Source organism: Aptenodytes forsteri, unplaced genomic scaffold, assembly GCF_000699145.1.
Source record: "Aptenodytes forsteri isolate BGI_AS27 unplaced genomic scaffold, ASM69914v1 Scaffold14, whole genome shotgun sequence".
NCBI classification, from domain to species: Eukaryota; Metazoa; Chordata; class Aves; order Sphenisciformes; family Spheniscidae; genus Aptenodytes; species Aptenodytes forsteri.
Window position 1 is genome coordinate 2,408,599 of NW_008794457.1, and position 18,191 is coordinate 2,426,789.

General features: G+C 46.9%; 1 protein-coding gene across 1 annotated transcript in view; it reads right to left on the minus strand.

Annotated features, from left to right (window-relative positions):
• Positions 1 to 17,175, minus strand: part of WDR59 (WD repeat domain 59) — a 45,726-nt gene extending 28,551 nt beyond the window's left edge. Inside the window, exons 1-10 of the mRNA XM_009290796.1 lie at positions 17,129 to 17,175; positions 15,059 to 15,194; positions 11,439 to 11,524; positions 10,450 to 10,530; positions 8,464 to 8,501; positions 6,370 to 6,458; positions 5,790 to 5,906; positions 4,759 to 4,836; positions 3,578 to 3,734; positions 1,804 to 1,883 (exon numbers count right to left, since the gene is read on the minus strand). Of these exons, the coding sequence (XP_009289071.1) occupies positions 1,804 to 1,883; positions 3,578 to 3,734; positions 4,759 to 4,836; positions 5,790 to 5,906; positions 6,370 to 6,458; positions 8,464 to 8,501; positions 10,450 to 10,530; positions 11,439 to 11,524; positions 15,059 to 15,194; positions 17,129 to 17,169 (903 nt within the window). The 5' untranslated portion in view covers positions 17,170 to 17,175. The remainder of the gene's footprint in view (positions 1 to 1,803; positions 1,884 to 3,577; positions 3,735 to 4,758; positions 4,837 to 5,789; positions 5,907 to 6,369; positions 6,459 to 8,463; positions 8,502 to 10,449; positions 10,531 to 11,438; positions 11,525 to 15,058; positions 15,195 to 17,128) is intronic.
• Positions 17,176 to 18,191: the final 1,016 nt, after the last annotated feature.

Sequence of the window (18,191 nt, forward strand, 5' to 3'; positions counted from 1 at the left end):
TTTCTGCTTTTGATATTTACACTTCAGTAGGATCTAGAGACCCAGGTACATACTAGGGCCCCTAGTGTTCTAGGTCCCGTATCAAAAAGAGACCATGAAAACTTGTATTTTAAGTTCAGCACAAGAAAACAGGGAAGATGAAGAGAAGAAACACAGGGAGGAGAAAGGATAAGGGTGCAATGTAGCAAATTACAGAATTGGTCACCAGCAACATGCCAGCATGCGTGTAGTTTGATCCAGACAAAGACAAGGAGAAAAGAGTGGGAGCCAGCAGAGGAAGAGTAAAGGCTCTGACATGGATGAACAATTGGTTTAAAGACAGGAAAGAAAGAAAATATTCACAAATATATCAGGTAGGAGTAAAGGGTCATTTTTCACAGAGAAGGTTTGTTACAGACCTGCAGGACTCCTGCAGGATCTGTGCTGGGAACACATGCTTCTCAACATATTCATTAAAAACCTGGAATAGGAGGTGAATAGCGACATGACCAGGTGTGCTGATGTCACTAAGTTATTCAGGGTAGTAACAAGAGTGGCTGACTGCAAACAATCACAGAAGGACCTTACAGGAGTAACTGTATTAAAATGAAAGATGAACTTCAGTTCAGATAAATATAAAGCAATTCACACAGGGGAAAAATGGCAAGTTCAAGCTGACTGAGGGAACAAGACGTAGAGGCCAGACTAAGCTGATGTTTTCATGGAATTATGCCCAACAATTTAAAAAATGAGTACTGGGAATTCTTTGGAAAGAACAAAGTTCAGATCCCCATCCCAAAAAGTATATAGTAGAACTGAAAAAGGACAATCAAAGTTCTCATACAAGGGATGAGGTAAATCAAGACCTTTTGACTTGAAAAAGGAGGCGGCTGAGGAGGAATATGATGGAGGTCTACAGAATCATGAGTAGCACAGACAAGATGCCTGCTCATTTCATCTTCAATGTAATGAAACTAGCAGGTTGCAAAATAAACAAATGAAAGGAGCTGTTTTTCCACACAACATGAAGAAAAGCCATGAAACTCCTTGTTCATAGGATGTTTAAGATGACAAAAATTTACACAGGTCCAAGAAAAGACAGAACAAGTCTATGGAAGTGAAACTCATCAAGCTCTGTCAAATACAAAGACACCAGACTCAACGACCCTCTAAGCTGCAAACCACAGGAGGTTCGAGGGCATTTGAGATAAACATCACTCCACACTTGCCTTGTTCTTATCCTCTTCCAAGACATCCACAGCTGAAGATGAGATAGGGCAGTATGGGCCATCGCGGCCACATGAACCTCTGGTCTGACCCAGCACAGCTGTTCTAGTAATTACATCAGCAATTTGTAACTGCTGCCAGACAGCAGAACAACAGGATTCATGCTGCCTGCACCAGGCTATGAGGCAAAGGAAACAAGGGGAGGAAGTGGAGGGCACAATCCCTACATTTACCTGCTGTCTAAAATGCCAAGAAAGAGTCATACAGTCTTGCAGCCATGGAGGTGGCATCTTCAGAGGCAATGCAAGCAGTAACTGATCTCCACCTTTCCCAAATGACTTCTACACTTACTGTTATACAACAAAGCAGCCTCGCACTTCCACAGAAGCTTCTGAGGCACAGACATAGAGAGGCCTCATCACAGGTCTCCCTGGGGATGTTTCTGGGCTGGAGCTGAAGAGGAAAGTGAAGCGGCAGCTGGCTGCTGTGTCTGCAACTCTAGGACGTCAGAGTAGTGACTGGGAGTGCAAGGAAAGGGAGGTGAGTCCAGCCTGTAAGAAAACTGTCTACAGTTCAAGAGCAAAAGTGTTTACGTACCCTCTGCAGCTGAGAGTCAATCCGCCACATCCGCAGAGTCTGATCACGGGACCACGTAACCAGCTGGTAGTCTTTAGAACCTAAAAAGGACAGAAACAACGTATAGATCCCGCTGAAAACAGAGCCCCGTGTTTAGGGTAGACAGATAAGCCAGCAGTCAATGGATATCCAATGGATAAGGCACTAAACCGAAAGGCAGAGTGAGTCCTTTTCTGCTTTGAATTGACCTAGGTGCATCAGCCTTTAAGCCTCCCTGCACCATGGTTACCACACCTCTAAATGGGGTGTAATTTACAGGTAAAAAGCACAAAGTAGGTAAAATGAATGTGATGCAAGTTTTCCAACTAGGAATGAACAAGATCTACTGCAATACTTATTTAAATAGAAGAAATAATATAGTTGAGAAACAGATTTATTTTTACGATAACTGTAAAGTCAAAATATCTTTTCGTTCATCATATCTGTTTCAAGACGCAGATGTTTTAAAACATTTCTAAGCTGAGAAGCTGGTTCTACCCTCCCCCTTTTTCCTTCTGAAAGACTTGGACGATGCCAAGACAAGTTCAGGTTGTAATGAAATACATCTAGCCACATGCTATCTATCAACAGATAAAGGTACACAGACTTATTTATGCCCATGTTTAGGCCTTGTGATACAGCTTAAGTTTCCCTCATCAAACAACTGCTACACTTAAGAATTTGCTGCTGCACAGCTGCTTCCTACACCCCTCTGCTGAGGCACAGGGGCTGTCTAAATACAGCACAGCAGACTCCGTGGAAGGAGATTTGTGCTATCTTGGTTGTTTCCGCATTGAAGCGGACTTGGAATGCTTGTATGATTGATTTACGTTGTTTGAGACGAGCATGATTTCCAACCTCGGATATATATCTACTAACTCAGCTAAGATAACACAACTGTGGTTCAAGCCTGCTTGAATGTTCATTCACAAGCGGTCTTAGCCTGCGCCTCCAGATCCTAACATGGTTCTATATTGCTCTCCTCTTTTTGAAAGAGGAAAAGAAGGTGACTTAACTGAATTGCACCAGCAGCTGGTGGCAGAGGGATGGACCAGAACTTTTACACAGCACTGCAAAGCAGTACCACAAGTGACACCAAAGCCAGACGTGCTTGTTCTGCCGATGGCAGCTGAGGTGCTGGAAATAAAGCTGTGCTCTGTGTGGTTATCCAACCTCTAATATGGAATCTCCTATATTTAGCTGCCTACACTGGAAAATTTAGTCAGGATTGAACTCTAACGGCAGCCTCTCCATCCCACGCTCTTCCTGCCCTGCCTTTGCCAGCACACAGATAAGGTGGGTTCGCTGGGTCTGTGGTCTGGGATATGCTGGAGGCTGCTGATCTAGGCAGTGATGCGAGTGGTTAACTGGTTAGCCTGCAGCTCTGAGCAGGGGGAGAGTGCCTGCACTCGTGCACCCATCTAATAGTTTGTACAATTTATTCTGAAAGATCCATTTACAAATAGACTCACAGGAGAGTGGAAACAATTAGGAGTCACCGCTGACACACTCAACAGTTGGTAGATTTGCTTTGTTAGCATGTGAACAACAGGGCAATGCCTCTGTGGGCAGTGCCATAAAACAAGTACAAAACAGCTGTACCTTGAGGGGGGGGGCAGGAAAGTGGGTAGGAGGTACTCCAAGGAAAGACAAGAGTTAAATGGCCATAGCATAAGCATTGCAGCCAGGCCTCCACACCCCTGGTTAGCCAATGGCCGCAGTGCAGGGGAGAGAGCACACCCAGCCCTGAACTCACCTTCTTTCTGCTTCCTCCACTGAAACTCCAGCACGACGTCATCATGTCCCACAAAAGTGTGGACAGGCGTGTTCAAGTCAAAGACATTCCAGAGAAGGAGACTGTTCTCTCGCCGGAGCTGGGGGACCATCACTGTCACCAGCCCATTGCTGAAAGGCTTAAGAGAGAAACACCCTTCCAGTTAGCCTTGGGGAATTATGCTCCCATGCTGCTGTTATCACACTCTAATTTTTCCCTTTTCCCACCAAGAAGAACGTGTGGATTTTAAAGGAGCTCAGCACAAAACAGAACCAGGCCTAAAACTGGGAGGGTCCAAGGCAATTGCTGTGCAAAAAGAGTGTCTTACAAGGGATAAGATGTAGTACACTGAGATAGTCAATGCAGCTCACAAGATTAATCATTTCTTTCTGCTGCTTCTTCACTTTTCAGCTGTGAGGCTGGAGGGATTTCACCCTTGACTTTTCACATGGGATCCTTACGGCAATTTGCCTGGAGCTACAAGAACTGCTGCCTGGGGACAGAGCCCCAGCAGCTGCTCAGGGTCACGACACTCAGAGGAACACTGGAACCCAGTCCTACACCCCCCACCATGGGGATGGGGAAAGGGGATCAAAGACTCAAGGCACAGCACTGGCTTCAGGCCACATTCAGATGTCTGGGGAAGAGAACGGATATGCCTGACGTTAAGAGCCTTAGCTTCACATGGCTGGGTGCTTGCTCTATAAAAGGCAACAGTTCTTGGATTTGATGTGCTTTACAGCACACTTGGAAGCCTTGGGGGTAGAGGAGGCACTCAGAGAGGGCAGAAGACCGCTGCGTTGCTCTGTGCCACAGATACCAATACTGGAGCTGAGTGGAAAAAAAGGACAGTGAGAGCAGCAGCCGCTTTCTGAGCCTCCTGCTCCCAGAGCCAACCACCTGCACCCGGGTTTTTCCCCCCCAGGAGGATGATGCCAAAGACTGGGATCTCGCACTACTAGTCATTCCTTTTCCCAAGTGCCCCCATTGTGGACATTGCTTTTCTAGGCCTTTTAAGCACCGAGAGGGATTTTTAAAATCAACTTAATCATGTCCAGCAGTAGAACTGGTGAGAAACCCTTCAGCAGTTCTTCTTTATTCAATGTCTCTTTGTGCATTTGTTCTCACAGCACAAGTGGGGCTGGTGGGAGTTTCTCACTCACCGTGTATCTTGCCTTCCAGACGGGAACCTGGCAGGGAAGGATATTGAGGTATTTCCGAGGCTGACGGTAATCCCAGAACTTCAAAAAAACCCAAAAAGACAAGCAAAGCAGGAGTCAGCTGGCTATACTTTCAGGCTGCAGTTTTCCATGTGGCTTGCAGATATAATAGAGCGAAAAACATGCCAGGGTGCCCACAGCATCATTAGTAATCCCACTCATTAACAGCAGAGATGGCCCCAAAGGACAAATATCAAGCTATCAGCATCTGGCAGCATCCCTCAGACAACAAGTGACTTGGGGTCATATTCACAGTGATCATAGCTTGAGTAATTAGAGCAGGGAGACAGGCAGCCTGCTTGGGCTTTCAGAGCTACAAGGTACACTGCAGGCTCCCAGCCAATGTGCCAGTCCAGACTGGAGGCAGGCCCACCCTGCTGTTACTGCTAATTTTGTAATGAAGAATCTAACCTTTTGCTTTGCTAGAATACACATCAATTGCATTTGCCTCAGAGTTTAGCTAAATGTGAATGAACTCCATTTGGCTGACATACAAAGCACACTATTTCCCCCCAAGTAAAAGGCCCTGCATAGCAATGCTTGCAGGCAGTCTCTTATTGATAACCCAATTCAACATAAGTTTGGGAACCCCAGGGCCTGGAGTGTGTCTCCCCCCAAGCTGCTGTAATCAGCTTGAGGCTGGCAACACTGCGTTTTGGGGAGAAGGCTCTTCTGGCATGTGTGGCCAGCTCCCTTCTGGCAAGCAATAGGCAGAGGCGGTTGTTTTCAGCTTCAGTACTGCCCAAACCACCACAGATATGTGGCAAACATATGTGCACCCATCCTGCAATGACTTCTCTGCCTGTTCCCTAAGCGCACCCCTGGCTCAACACACACAGGCTGCCAGAAATCAAAAAACAAGGATCCAGATCTTGCCAATGGCAAGCAGTCCCCAAGAATTCAGCAGTAGTAGAAGGGGATCTGCTCCACCACCCTGACGTCTCCCAAGCAGGAGTCCCAGAAGCAACACTTACCCTGACAGAGTTGTCCTGGCTGGAAGTGGCCAACGTATACTCATTGTCAGGATGCCAATCCAGACCGTGGATTTTAGAGAGATGAGCTGCCAAGTACTCTATTGCAGTGCTGGGTTTCTGCAAGGAGAGACATTCGCCTTCTCAGCACAGGACTCCTGAAATTTGGTCTAGTTCTTTGACATAAAAAAAGAGACACTTGAACAAGGGCAAGAGGTGGAACACCCTCCTGCTGGGGAAGGGCAAATAGCTCAGCAAAACTAGTTGAAGGAAAGGTCCTGTGAAGGTGTGGGAAATTCCAGTCACCGAGCGCAGCCCTGAACCATGCTTTATACTCAGTAAAACAGTTAAGTACTATGAGATCAAAAGCAAAATGTTAATGGGCACAGTTTCTGGGGAAGGAGGCTATCTACATGCTCTCTTCAGGCTCGCGGGCTCCCAATTCTCTCTAGTTTAAATCGACCCACAGGAGAGATTTGGGATGAAGTAGTATGTTTTTCTCAGTATTTATCTCTGACCAGAGGGATGTCTGTATCGGCTACATGGTAATATGCACAGGCTGCTCAAGAGACCCTCAACTCACCCTTTTGTCCCATATTCGGACATCCCCATCGTGGCTTGTTGCTAAACAGTTGGCATTCTTCTTGTTCCATTTGACCTGGGAAGCTCCAGCTGTAGCACAAACAGAGCAGGTCAAAACAAGTGATTATAAAGTAGGTGGCCACAACAGACCCTTGACCTGGGCTTAGAGCTGCCCTTCTTAGCACAGGAAGGGCAGTTCAGAGGAAAGATATCCCAGAAGCCAGCATGAAGGATGGCATGAAAAGGATTAACTCCCGATTCCTCAGCTTAGTGTTTGTGTCCTGAGGACCTCAAAGCACGAGTGTTCCAGTTACACGCTCAGAGATCTTCATCGCAATTTCTAGCCATGGGTTGTACCTGATTAAAATACTCATGTCCATTAGTTCAGATGGAGCAACTTCATCCAGACAAGAACTGCAGGTTCATCGCCCCCTCCCAAATCCCTTCTGTTTTGATTCAAGCTACTTCCAGGTGCTCAAGGATCGATTTCTTTGTCTCCCCAACACCCTCTATACTATCTGATGCTATACAGGGAATCAGTGTTACTGATCTATTACTAAAATACAGGTGTAGGAGAAGGCTGCAGTGCAGGTGGACCTCGTGTCTGGCCAGCTGGAGGTAGACTCACTGGGTGGACCAGAAGGCCCAACCGTCAAAATACACCACAGAAATCAAAGACATCAATGGCACTGTAAAGAAACTGGATGATGGTCCAGATATCATTATATGGTATCAGGAAGGATTCAGTCAAGTGCCTAAAATCAGAAGTTGGTTGGTTATTTCTAATAAGCAGCAAGATATAGCTTCAGTTGATGTGGATTGTTCAGATATTGTAAGAGAAATACATATTCTGTCCATCCTTATTCTGCCAGTATTTTCAAGACATTTTAAGCTATCAGAAAGGTGAGGTCCATAAGAAAGCTAAATGGATCTCAGCCTGCTGCTATTCCCCACCTTCACTACCCACCTCCTGCTGCACGGTGAGCAGATTCATCCTGACAACCTGGCAAACAGCTAGTCCAGGGGTAAAAAAGCTGCAAATAGGCTGCCAGTTGATTGATTTGATCCCCTCACTGAAGGGTACACAAATGTCTGGACCAGCACTAAACAGAATCGGGCATGGGAGGAAGGAAGCTTTCTGGGGAGCTGGCTGCTGGGCTGGCTCAGCTGACCTGTGAAACCTCATCCCAGGCGCCAGAACCGAACACTGCTTCTCTCTGATTCAGTAAGTTTTTCGCATCACTGTGACAGAGAGGTTTGCTGGCTGGGAGGGAAGGGGGAGCCACTGCAGATGTGTAGCCTAAGGAGATCTAAGCAGCAGAGCATGAGACACACACGTTGCGAGGATTGCTGTAATACTGGGGACAGTAACTCAGGAAAAGGACGTTTTGCTCATCATCCGTACTTTGCCCAGTTCCAACATGCAGCCGGTGAGGACTGACACACAGCACCTGCCAGCAGGCGGTATTACAGGCGGCTGGACAGTCGCGCTGCCGACAGCCTTGACAAGTGCCTTTCCAGAGCAAGCGCAGCCCAAAGAGAGCACCTTTGTGCCACCACTGCAGCTGCCTGCACGTTGAGGGTGCCGCAGGAAAGCAGATACAGCTGGTTAATGTACCCAGCCCCTCAGTAAGTAAGGGGGCAGGCTGGCAGTCGGCAGCATTCAACACCGCTGCCTGGGGTGCGATTTAGTTTCTCAGCTGATTCAATCAAACATAAAAGGACATGGAGAAATTGCAGACAGACAACACAGGACAAGCAGTGCAAGAGGGTGGTTTAGCAGGGAAGAAGCTACTCATGTCTAGAAGGCACAAATGCTATGTAACTGTCCACCAATTTTAGGACAGAGAGTCCAAGCGCCACCACCACCCTCCATGCCTGGGAACCTCCAAAGGCTCCACATCCCTTCTGCATTCTGCTCCTCTAAAAGGAGCTGTGAACTGGAGCCTCTCAGGCTGCTACCACATGGGACAATCACACACGGTGGCACTTCTGTACTCTGCCACATTCAGCCTCGGAGGGAAGAATAACAGCAGAGGCATACAACAATAGGCTTGTTTAATGCCTACATCACACACACACACGTCATACTTACCGACCGCAGAGAGGGAGACTGTAGGCTTCCTGGTGTCTCTGAAACACAGCATGGCTGATGTGAGTACCCACAGCATAGCCCAGCGGGTCCAGCCTCCCCAGTGAGCTCCTTGCTATTCCAGGGCTAATTTTATTGCTGCCTCTTGGGAGCTAACGTGCCTTCAGTTTACCAAAATACACCATGTTAAATGGAATAAAGAAAAAAGCGACTGGCTGGAGGACAACAGCCATTCTGGCTTGCCACCACATAGAGCAGCAAGTCTAGGACATAGGATGGAGTTGAAGGGGACTAGAGGGAGGAGAAACACGTGCGAAGCGTGGCATGTTGCAACTGGGCAGGCAAGGAAACACTGGACTCGCAAAGCGTTGCTGCAGGAAGCAACAAAACAGCCTTTCCCAGGAGGATTAGAAGGAACAGAGCTGTGGAAAAACTCGACAAACGCCACTGATGGGTTTGTCAAGCCTTTGCAGACCCTGATTCAAGGCAGATGGAGCAGTGACTTCAGAGCAAAGACTTCACATCTAGCATATAACAACAAAATTAGTAGGAAATAAGCCCAGCTGTGTGCAGACTCTACAGACCAAATTCTGTGGTGGCAGAAGCCAGTGCGGCACCATGACAACTCCTAGCAGCCAGGACACGGATCAGGGCAATAATTCGCTCTTTGACCTTGCTCCTCAGGAATTCACCTGCCCTTTCACGAAAAATGCCAGTGAAAATGAGGAATATTGTCTTTGGCTTTTTGTGTTTGCTGAAAAGCAGAACATTTTCCGGAATGGACTGTACCTCTTCCTCTAAGAATTTCTGCCTAAACAAAAAGTTATTTTGTATGAGAAATTACGTGGGGAATTTCCAGCTGCCCTTACCGCAGGGCTATCTCCCTAGGGTGTCACTAGAGACAGCCGCTTCAGCAGGATGTTCACTTGCTGGAGGCCAGCAGCCCCAGGACCTCGCTGCCCCAGCAAGCGCAGAGATCTTACTAGCACAAGTGGGATGTAGAGGCTAGTCAGAGACTGCCTAAGCAAGCATTTCTGGACAAATGATATACGCACACACAAAATGATGGAAGGGCACAATAGAGTTAAAGCAGGGCTTCTGATAACAACCTTCAGAGAACTCTTATTTTTTGCTTGGCACTAAGATAGTATCACAGGAAACACAACCAGCAGTTATTGTCTCTCTCTGCCTTTTAATTACACATTAATAATATATTGCCATTCTCAAGCACCATTTAACCAAGGATCTAAGTGCTTCATAGGAGCTAAACAAGCCTCAGGGTAGCCTGGTGCAGTGGGGTTATATAATTATCCTCCTATTACAACTGAGCAAGGGAGGCAGAGGGGAACCAAGTGACTTGCTGGGGGTCATAAAGTGTTGCTGTACAGCCAGCAAGAGAACCCAGCAGTCCCAGTGCCAGCTCCTCGCTTCTCAGGTGTAAAACGCGGGGTTGTAATATTAGTGGATTTGGAAAGATCTGTTACCCTGAAATTACTCCTGATAGAAAGCACCAGGAAGCAAGGGAAGACACGAACAGGAAAAGATTCCTCAATACCACTGCCAGTCTTCCCACTGCTGAGGGAGGGCCAGCAACAATCACTGAATTTAGTGGAAAATGGCTGCAGGATCATGAAACGGTGTGCATTCACTCAGCTAAAAAACCCAACAGGTTGAGGAACGCCCTTGGGCTCCAGGAAAAGCTCCCGAGGAAAGATCTGAAGTGGGTAGGGAGTGAAGCCAGTCGGTATTTTTTCAAAACAGGAGCATGACTGTGGCTTAACCGTACCACTCTGCTGCCCTTCATTGACTCCGAACTGGCTTGAAACTAGGGGAACAGAAGGCACCTTTGAGATTATGGGAAGCAGATGAAGCCCCTGCAAGCACAGCTGAAGAGCAGCACCCATCAGTGCATGCTTTGCCCTGCAAGCTGCTAATTATGGAAAGGAGTCCAATGATTTCCTTGCAGTGCAGAAACATACTGATTCTTACTTGATGTCCCAGATGTAGATGTATGTGTCAACAGAACTGGTGACCAGCAGGTCTGGCTCAAACACCGCCCAGTCCAAGTCGCTGCAAATGCAAAATCATAGTAGCTCAGCAGAGAAAAGCGCAGTTTTCATCAACTTCTCACAAGCCCCTAGTACATTTCTCTGACAAATTCATGGCCACTCCATGACATCTACTGAAACTTTTTAAGTAAAAAGCAAGATCTTAATCATTTCTCTAAGTAAATTCCAAGAAGCAATGAAATCCTTCTAAGTAAATTCCAGTGAAGCATCCTCCTAGCCCTGAACTTTGCAGCTATCGTGCGTGTGCTCTTTCCTCCACAGGAAAAGGGACGCTGTCTCAGCAAGTTCCCAGTTATCACACATTCTTGGCATCAACCCCTCAACTCTGGGATGCCTTCCTGTTGGGCTCACCAGGTGCACCTGGGACACAAACAGGCCCCAGTCAGCCATTTCAAGGGCTGCGATTACTTTCCACAGTCAGGAGCTCGAATAAAAACGGTCCTTCACCTGCATTTCCAGCCCAGCACTAAAATACACCCCTAGAACCAGAGGCAGAAGTCTCCCCTGCACCACCGTAACATACCGTGAACTTGATCTTTGGGATTACCTGCTTTAATTAAGCTGCTATCACACAGAAACACGGCTGGGATTCAATTTAACAAACATGCTGCTATCTGTTTGGCAGATGACGGTTGCTGTTCATTACAAGGACAGCAGCCTAAGGCAATGACACTTGAGCCATCAAAGGCTAAGTTGATATACTGGGGGAAGCCATGAGAGGGTGAGCAGCTTCAAATCATCATCTCCAAATGGGAAGGCAGGACAGAGGGGCAGACAGTACACTCCAGAAAAGAGAGTTAAAACAGGCTCAGAGCAGAGCCTGAGCGGGGCCAGGACCGAAACATCCACCTTCTGTGAAACAACCCATCGTTTTCCACCCAGCAGTCTGCAGCATCGCTTGCTCCTCACCTGATCACACGTGTGTGTCCTTGCAGCGATGTGCAGACTTCACCATTACCTTCCTTCCACTTATACAGGTCAACTCGCTGATTGCTCTGAAATTAGATGGAAGAAAGGAGACAGTGTCAGGCGAACAAGGTTGGACAGGAATCCATGTGTCAGGACCAGGTTCCCTTCTCTTTGGTAACGTCAGTCACCAGTGAGTCACACTGCAGTTAGCCAAGTCCTTGCCCAAAGCAGGAGAGCAAAGATGAACCTACAGGCTGCAAGGACTCTCAAAAGCTTACACTTTAATTACACCCACTTAAAAAGGGAGATAAACAAGAATGGGAGAAAAAAAATCATATTGCAAAATGTTTCCACGAAATGATGTTCTCGGAGCTTTATTTCCTAACAACGTGCTGTAACTGCAGGCAACAGGCAGCCAAATTCTCTCTGCCGGAATACCCTGCCAGTCTGTTCAGATTCACAACTGGAGTTTTCAGTGAGGGGGATGATGGATCACCACTGGGCCTCCTCAACTCTCCCTTGATTCTCTTCTGGGATAATCAGGGCCATTGTCAAACATGAACAATACAATCTAATGGCTTCAAGGTCACCTCCTCAAGGGTACTTCCATCCTGGCCAGCCCAGGAAAAAAAGCCTTAAGTGCTTATCACTAACCATAAACCACAGGAGCAAACCAGATGAATCAATGACAACATTAATTAGGGCTTCTTCATTCATTCCAGGAGTAAATCCTCCCCCAAATGCAGCCACACACAAAGTTACTTGAAACTAGTTATTGTGCTTTAAGTTCATGTTCTGCCCCAGTCAAGGTTCACTTCAGCCCAGGCCAACTCTAATCTTTCTGGGGCAGGAATTGCCTTTTTGGGTGCATATATAGCACCAAGCACAGCGGGTTTTGGGCCATGACTGGAAATTCATGTTGATTTTGCAAAAACAGAAATAACATGACTTCAAAATTTGATCTTCATTAGCCCCTTGTTTTCAAACTTACAGGTAGATGAGGGAAAAGATAATAGAGAAAAGACTTATTTTACATTTTTTGTGACAGGTTTTTGTGGTGGTGTTTTTGGTTTTTTTACCCCAAAGCTGCTTGATATGAATTTGAACTTGCAGATGGATAAAACACTCCAGCCTTCCCTGAAATTGAAGGTGTCCTCCCAATTCAGCAACAATATATGGCGTTTCTCTAATAGCTCACAGCAGGGCTGCACAAGAGCTCGAGGCAAGGAAAAGTCCTTGCATGTTTCTCATTGACAGAAGGATTTAAGGGGGCAGAGTGAAATTACCCAACGGGATTTGTCCAGGACTCCAGAGTTGATGCTACGAGATAAGGATCACCAGAATTTTCTCAAGACTTTTAGTGGGGCATCTCACATGGAAAGTGTTGCCTGTAGCACCAGGTATGGGAGAATGACAGCTCCTCCCAGTACGATTTTCTAAAAAATGTGCTTCTTGTGATAAATATCAGTACACGCTTCCAACAATTTCATCACCCTCTTGTTCAAGCATTTGTGACCACACAAAAGAAGTAACAAGGATCTAGGATGGCAAACAATGGCATTTCTGAAACAACAGCTTAGGAGTCCTCAGAAATGTGCTTGAGCCAGAGGGCAGACAGAGCCAAGCACAGCAAGAGGACATGTTTCAGCTCTTCTGGAAAGAAGCTAAAAAATAAGAAGCCCTTATCCAAACACGAGGACAGGCTTCCCCCCTGCCTGCACCACTTCCAATTAACGGCACTGCAAACCAGGTGAAGCTGTTGGCAAACAGGATGGTAGCCTTTTACACTCCCTTTCCATCCACAAGGATGCAGAGGGATAGGACCCTCAGGGCCGTCTACAACACTTGTGTGGTATACCTGAACATACGATGACCTCAACAGCAGACTCACGGGGGACTGACAGCCAGCTTGAGTCCAGAAGTAGCAAATCACATCTTCACAGTGCTGAATCCAAGCTGATTTAGCCTTCCCAATGCATCTTTGCCCCCTTAGGTATGGCCCTCAAACACATCCACACTGCCTCCAGTCCTGACCTGGGACACACAGACCTGAGCACATGCTGTAAATCCGCTTTCCACTTCTAAACAAGACAGGCTAAATTCTAGTCCTAGGACAGGGCTGTACTGCATCAGCACCAAAATGCCAGCCAACTGTGAGATGGCTGGAAAGGGAGTGTTTCTGACCCAAACTGGAAAAGCTGCCCGATCTCATCTTAGGGATTCCTCACCTGATGTGTGTCAGCAACTACGTCTAAATCACCAGAGCATCTTAGTATCTTCATTTATAAACGGGAGCAGCAAGGTTTGATTCCAGCTACACCTAGTTTCAGTCTGGAACAAGATGGGTTCCCGTGTCCGCTCAGGGCAGCAAGAGACAGGAGTGCTCAGACGGGCGAGATGGGCACAGCTCCCCTTTGCAGCAGGGTCCTGCTCAGACCAGTGTTAACCGATCACTGGATATTGCCTTCAGAGTGTGTTTGAAAAGAAGCTTTCCCGCTCTACTCGTGGCCTGCACAGCACATTTCCTTATTTGGTTTTGATTTTCACAGACTGTATCCAGAAGTGGCACCAAAGGACACCTTTTTGCAAGTTTTACTAACTTTCCACTCAGAAGCAGACAGCTGCTGAATGCACCTTTAAGATGTCAGTCATGTACCAGAGCGGGAGGAGACAGGCTGGGGAATGTCAGAGAGCAAACAAGCAAAGGCTCCTAACTGACAACACTGGTCCACTTTTAGGACTGCCTTTAATTTCAATCATAGCCAGTCCAGGAAGCAAAAGGAACAAAAATCCCAGGAAACCACCTTTAGCTAAGTGTTTTCTCAAAAAAATAGATGAAACTTCTCTAACCCCAGCTATTCCAGGATTCTTAGGCTATAAAAGCAGATGCAACACGGCAGCAAAGGCACCTCACCATGAGAACAGTCTGCGCTGGGCTAGTGCCGGTTGCTGCAGCGCTGTGGTTGATGGCTAAGACTGCTGCTAGCAGAAGCTCAGGGCTCCGGATGAACAAGCTACTCGGTCTATTATGCTCTGTAAAGATCAGAGCTAAAAACCACACTCAAGTCTCAGATGGCCACTACTGCTTCTTCAGACCAGCCTATTTACTTCTCCTCACACTGAATAAGAACTCCTCGCTGACTTGGTCCCTGCCCATCCGCAAACCTAGATTGTTACAGTGGTGAGCCAGTATTGACTCGTGCTATTTACAGACTGCCTGGTGCACCACATCCCACCAGGAAGGCAGGGAGGTGAAAAGAAAAGAGCACAGAGCAAGAAATTCAGTAAGCGCGCAGATCTCATAACAGAATGGAAGTTAGAAAGAGAGCACATCCCCCCTTTCTTCCAGAAAAGGACCATTTGGATGCCCGATTTATTTGGCAAGGTGTTTTATAAAAGACAAGCAAGCAAAACTAGATTCAACACTGGCCGACCAAAAATTGAGAACCACCAAGCCAAATACCTCCCTGGCAGTAAATCAGAGCTAGGCCTTGATCTTGCAACGTGACTTGCAGGGGCATGCCTGTGCCAGCTCCATGCAGCCTTCCAAGTCTGCAGAAGTCCACCCATGAAACACCGGGGAAGATGACGAGCTACAGCTTTTAAATGAGTGAACTCACCGAAGCTGCAAAGTAGTACGCGTAGCTGTCGTGTGGGTTCCACTGCACTGCCCCGATGTCCCACTTGCTCTGTCGCGAGATCTTTCGATGACCCTCGTTTGGTGCATCCAGGTTGACTATGTAGAGGAAACGGCGGCTGCAAGACACACAGGTACAAAGAGGCCGTATCACACAGGACCGATCTCAAAACTCCAAGCTCACATGGAGTTCACAGCCTTGTGCCTAGAGGACCAAAGAGAAGCATTTGACAAGACAGATGAAAATACTATTCCTGAGAACGCTACATTTGACCACGTACTTGAAAAAGGGCTACATTTAAAAAAAAAAATATGAAGAGACACGCTGAAATTAGACAGGATTTGCAAATGTAATGGGTAGCTCAGACCACAGAAACCCCCAGATAACTAGGATACAAAAGGCAGCGCTGGGAAATGGTGCAAACACATCCAAATACGCTTTGCTGGCCCAATGCAGCAGCAGAACCGAGGTGGCACAGGGCTGGGAGTGCAACGCAATAGTTCCACAGGAGCCAGCATCAGTCTGGAGAGGTAGCTCTGAGCAAGAGTTAATGAGCCTTGACAAACATAAGATGATTCTACGTGGCTGCGTGTTTCCACACCACAGTTTGGGGGTTTGGTTCTGCAGACAGTACAAGTACATCTGCACAGAGCTAGCTCAGCTGCAGCAGCTTATTAACATGGGTGGACACAGCACTGCACTAATCTGGTTATACTACTTACCTGAGCTAACCCTATATGCTGCAGAGATGTATTTGCATGATGCTAAACCTGAGCTCATACATCCTGCTGGATGTGACCAACTCCCCACAAAGCTAGGCAAGGTATCATTCCCTCCACATTGTGATTCATCTTACAAGCAAGATAAACCGCCCAGAAATAATTGTGAGCCAGCTGAACTCTAGTGGAAGACCAGCACCAAAACATATTGAACCATACATAATTAACCACACCAGCATCACATACGTCAGCTGCGTAGCAAGCATACAGCTGCTCTGAGCACTGTGAATTTTCCCGAGAGAAGGAACACAAAGAACATCTTTGCTGCCTTTCCAGACCAAAGTCCTTGGGGCTCCCTACTCTGAAGAGTGAAGATGCTGAGCCCTCTGAGGCTCTCGCACAGCTTTAAAATAACTGAGGGGAGTCCTGAAGCGCTGCTGAGCATGCAGGAGAAGCCTGAAAAGCAGAGGGTCACAGACCTGATGTTGAATTGCAGGCAAGCCATCCCCAGCTTGCTGTTGGCCCAAATAAGCAAGCTGTGAAACTGGGCAGGTGTAAGGAGGAAGAGGTATCAAGTTAGACCCAAACCAGCTGCTGAGCTGGTTATTCCTGTGCAGGGCTGCTGGACTAAAGGTTTACAGGGAAACGAGCGGGCCTTCAAGTTGTATCAGAGTACCTGTTTCCTCTAAGACTGACCAAAGTTCAGCTGCACCCACATGATCCTGAATTTGAAGCGAACATCCTAATTGGTGTGGTAATTGTGTCACTGACAGTGGGACAGGAATAGCTGTTAGCACTGAAAGGCGGCAGCTGGGCAGGCAACTGCTGAGCTGTTTGAAGACTTGCCCTGGAGGTGGCTACATAATGCCAAGCCCTCCTGGGAGCTCTGGCAGCTTGGAGTCTATGGCACCTACTGCTCTTGTTGAGTATCATCCCACACTGAACCAGCAGAGGAGCAGGTCAGAGAGCTTGGCTCCTCTGCCCAAATACACCACAGGAATATTTGGGGCAAATTTTGCCTTAAGGAAATGATTTCATCTGTATTTCAAGCAGAATCCAAACAGTACTTCATGATGCTCCACCTCCCACAAGCGGATTGGGGAAAGCGTGCAACAGGAAAGCCAGTATTTTATCATGCTGTTGTTGCTGGCTTTCCACTTTGTATCCAATTGGAAACGTGAACCAGAATCCTTTTCATCAAGCCTTGAACAGAATTCAGCTGCACCTTTCTGAAACAATGCATAAGCCCTGCCATTGAGGTCAGCCTGAAGGTTGCTGATTTGGCTTGTGGAAATGACTGTCATACATTTCTAATGGGGACTGTCACACTCACCCCGAGAGTACTGCGCGCTGTCCCAGGCAATCCACTGACATCGCAGTCGCCTGTTAAAGAGAAACAGAGAACAAAACTAAATTATACCTGTCAGGTCAGCTTCTCAGTCAAACACACAGCTTTGGGGAGGAGTTCAGGAAAACCTGCCAACTCATCTTCAAGGTATAAACTGCTACGGTAAGAGTCAAGGCGGGTATCTGTCAGGGATGGTAGAAGTAGCGTCCCCTTAAAGAACCACAGATGGGTGACAGGCTGTAACAGTTGATTATGGGGTGCAGGACAGCACACGGAAAACATCTTTGTTAGAGTAAGCCGAAGACAAGACCTGGCAGACACCATTACAAGCACTGAGACCTTGCTCCCTTCTCCTTGCTACAGCAATCACAGCTGCAGCCTTTCAATCAGCAATCTCTAATAATCCATATTAATCAGCCTCTGCTCCTCCTCAGGAGCTTTCTCAGTCTCTCTCTCTTCCATTGCAGGGCCAGATCTAATTATATATGTACTGGAAGATAGAAGTGCAACCATTTGTGTATGGCTGGTCTCCAAAAATGAGAGACGGCTAAGAGGCATCAGAATTTACTTTGGCATTGCTTGTAAAGAAGGCTAAGAGATAACTTAAATGCCTTAAGAAGAAAAAAAAAAATAGACCGTTTGAACATTGTCTTCCCCTCTTTTCATTCAGAATGGAATTGGCTCATCATCTCGTTTAATTGCCAAGAGAATAAAGGAAAATTTTACTTGGAAAGCTGAACAGTTCAGCCCATAAACATAGCTATAACTTCAATGCAGGTTTTAGCGTTCACAGTACAAAATCAGAATATGCCCCATATTCTTCAAACTAACTGCTGTCATCTTCAAAGCTAACTCTCTGAAGGCTCAGGATGTCTCTGCTGCTGTTTAGGATTCTGCTAAGTACTCTCAGCGTGGATGTAACAGGACTTCAGGATACCCCACAGCTACTACTTATAAGCATCACTAAAACCAGACAGACAATATGGCAATCCCGCTCCATTTCGATCAGATTTGACAGGAGAATAACCATCACAAAAACCTATTTTTT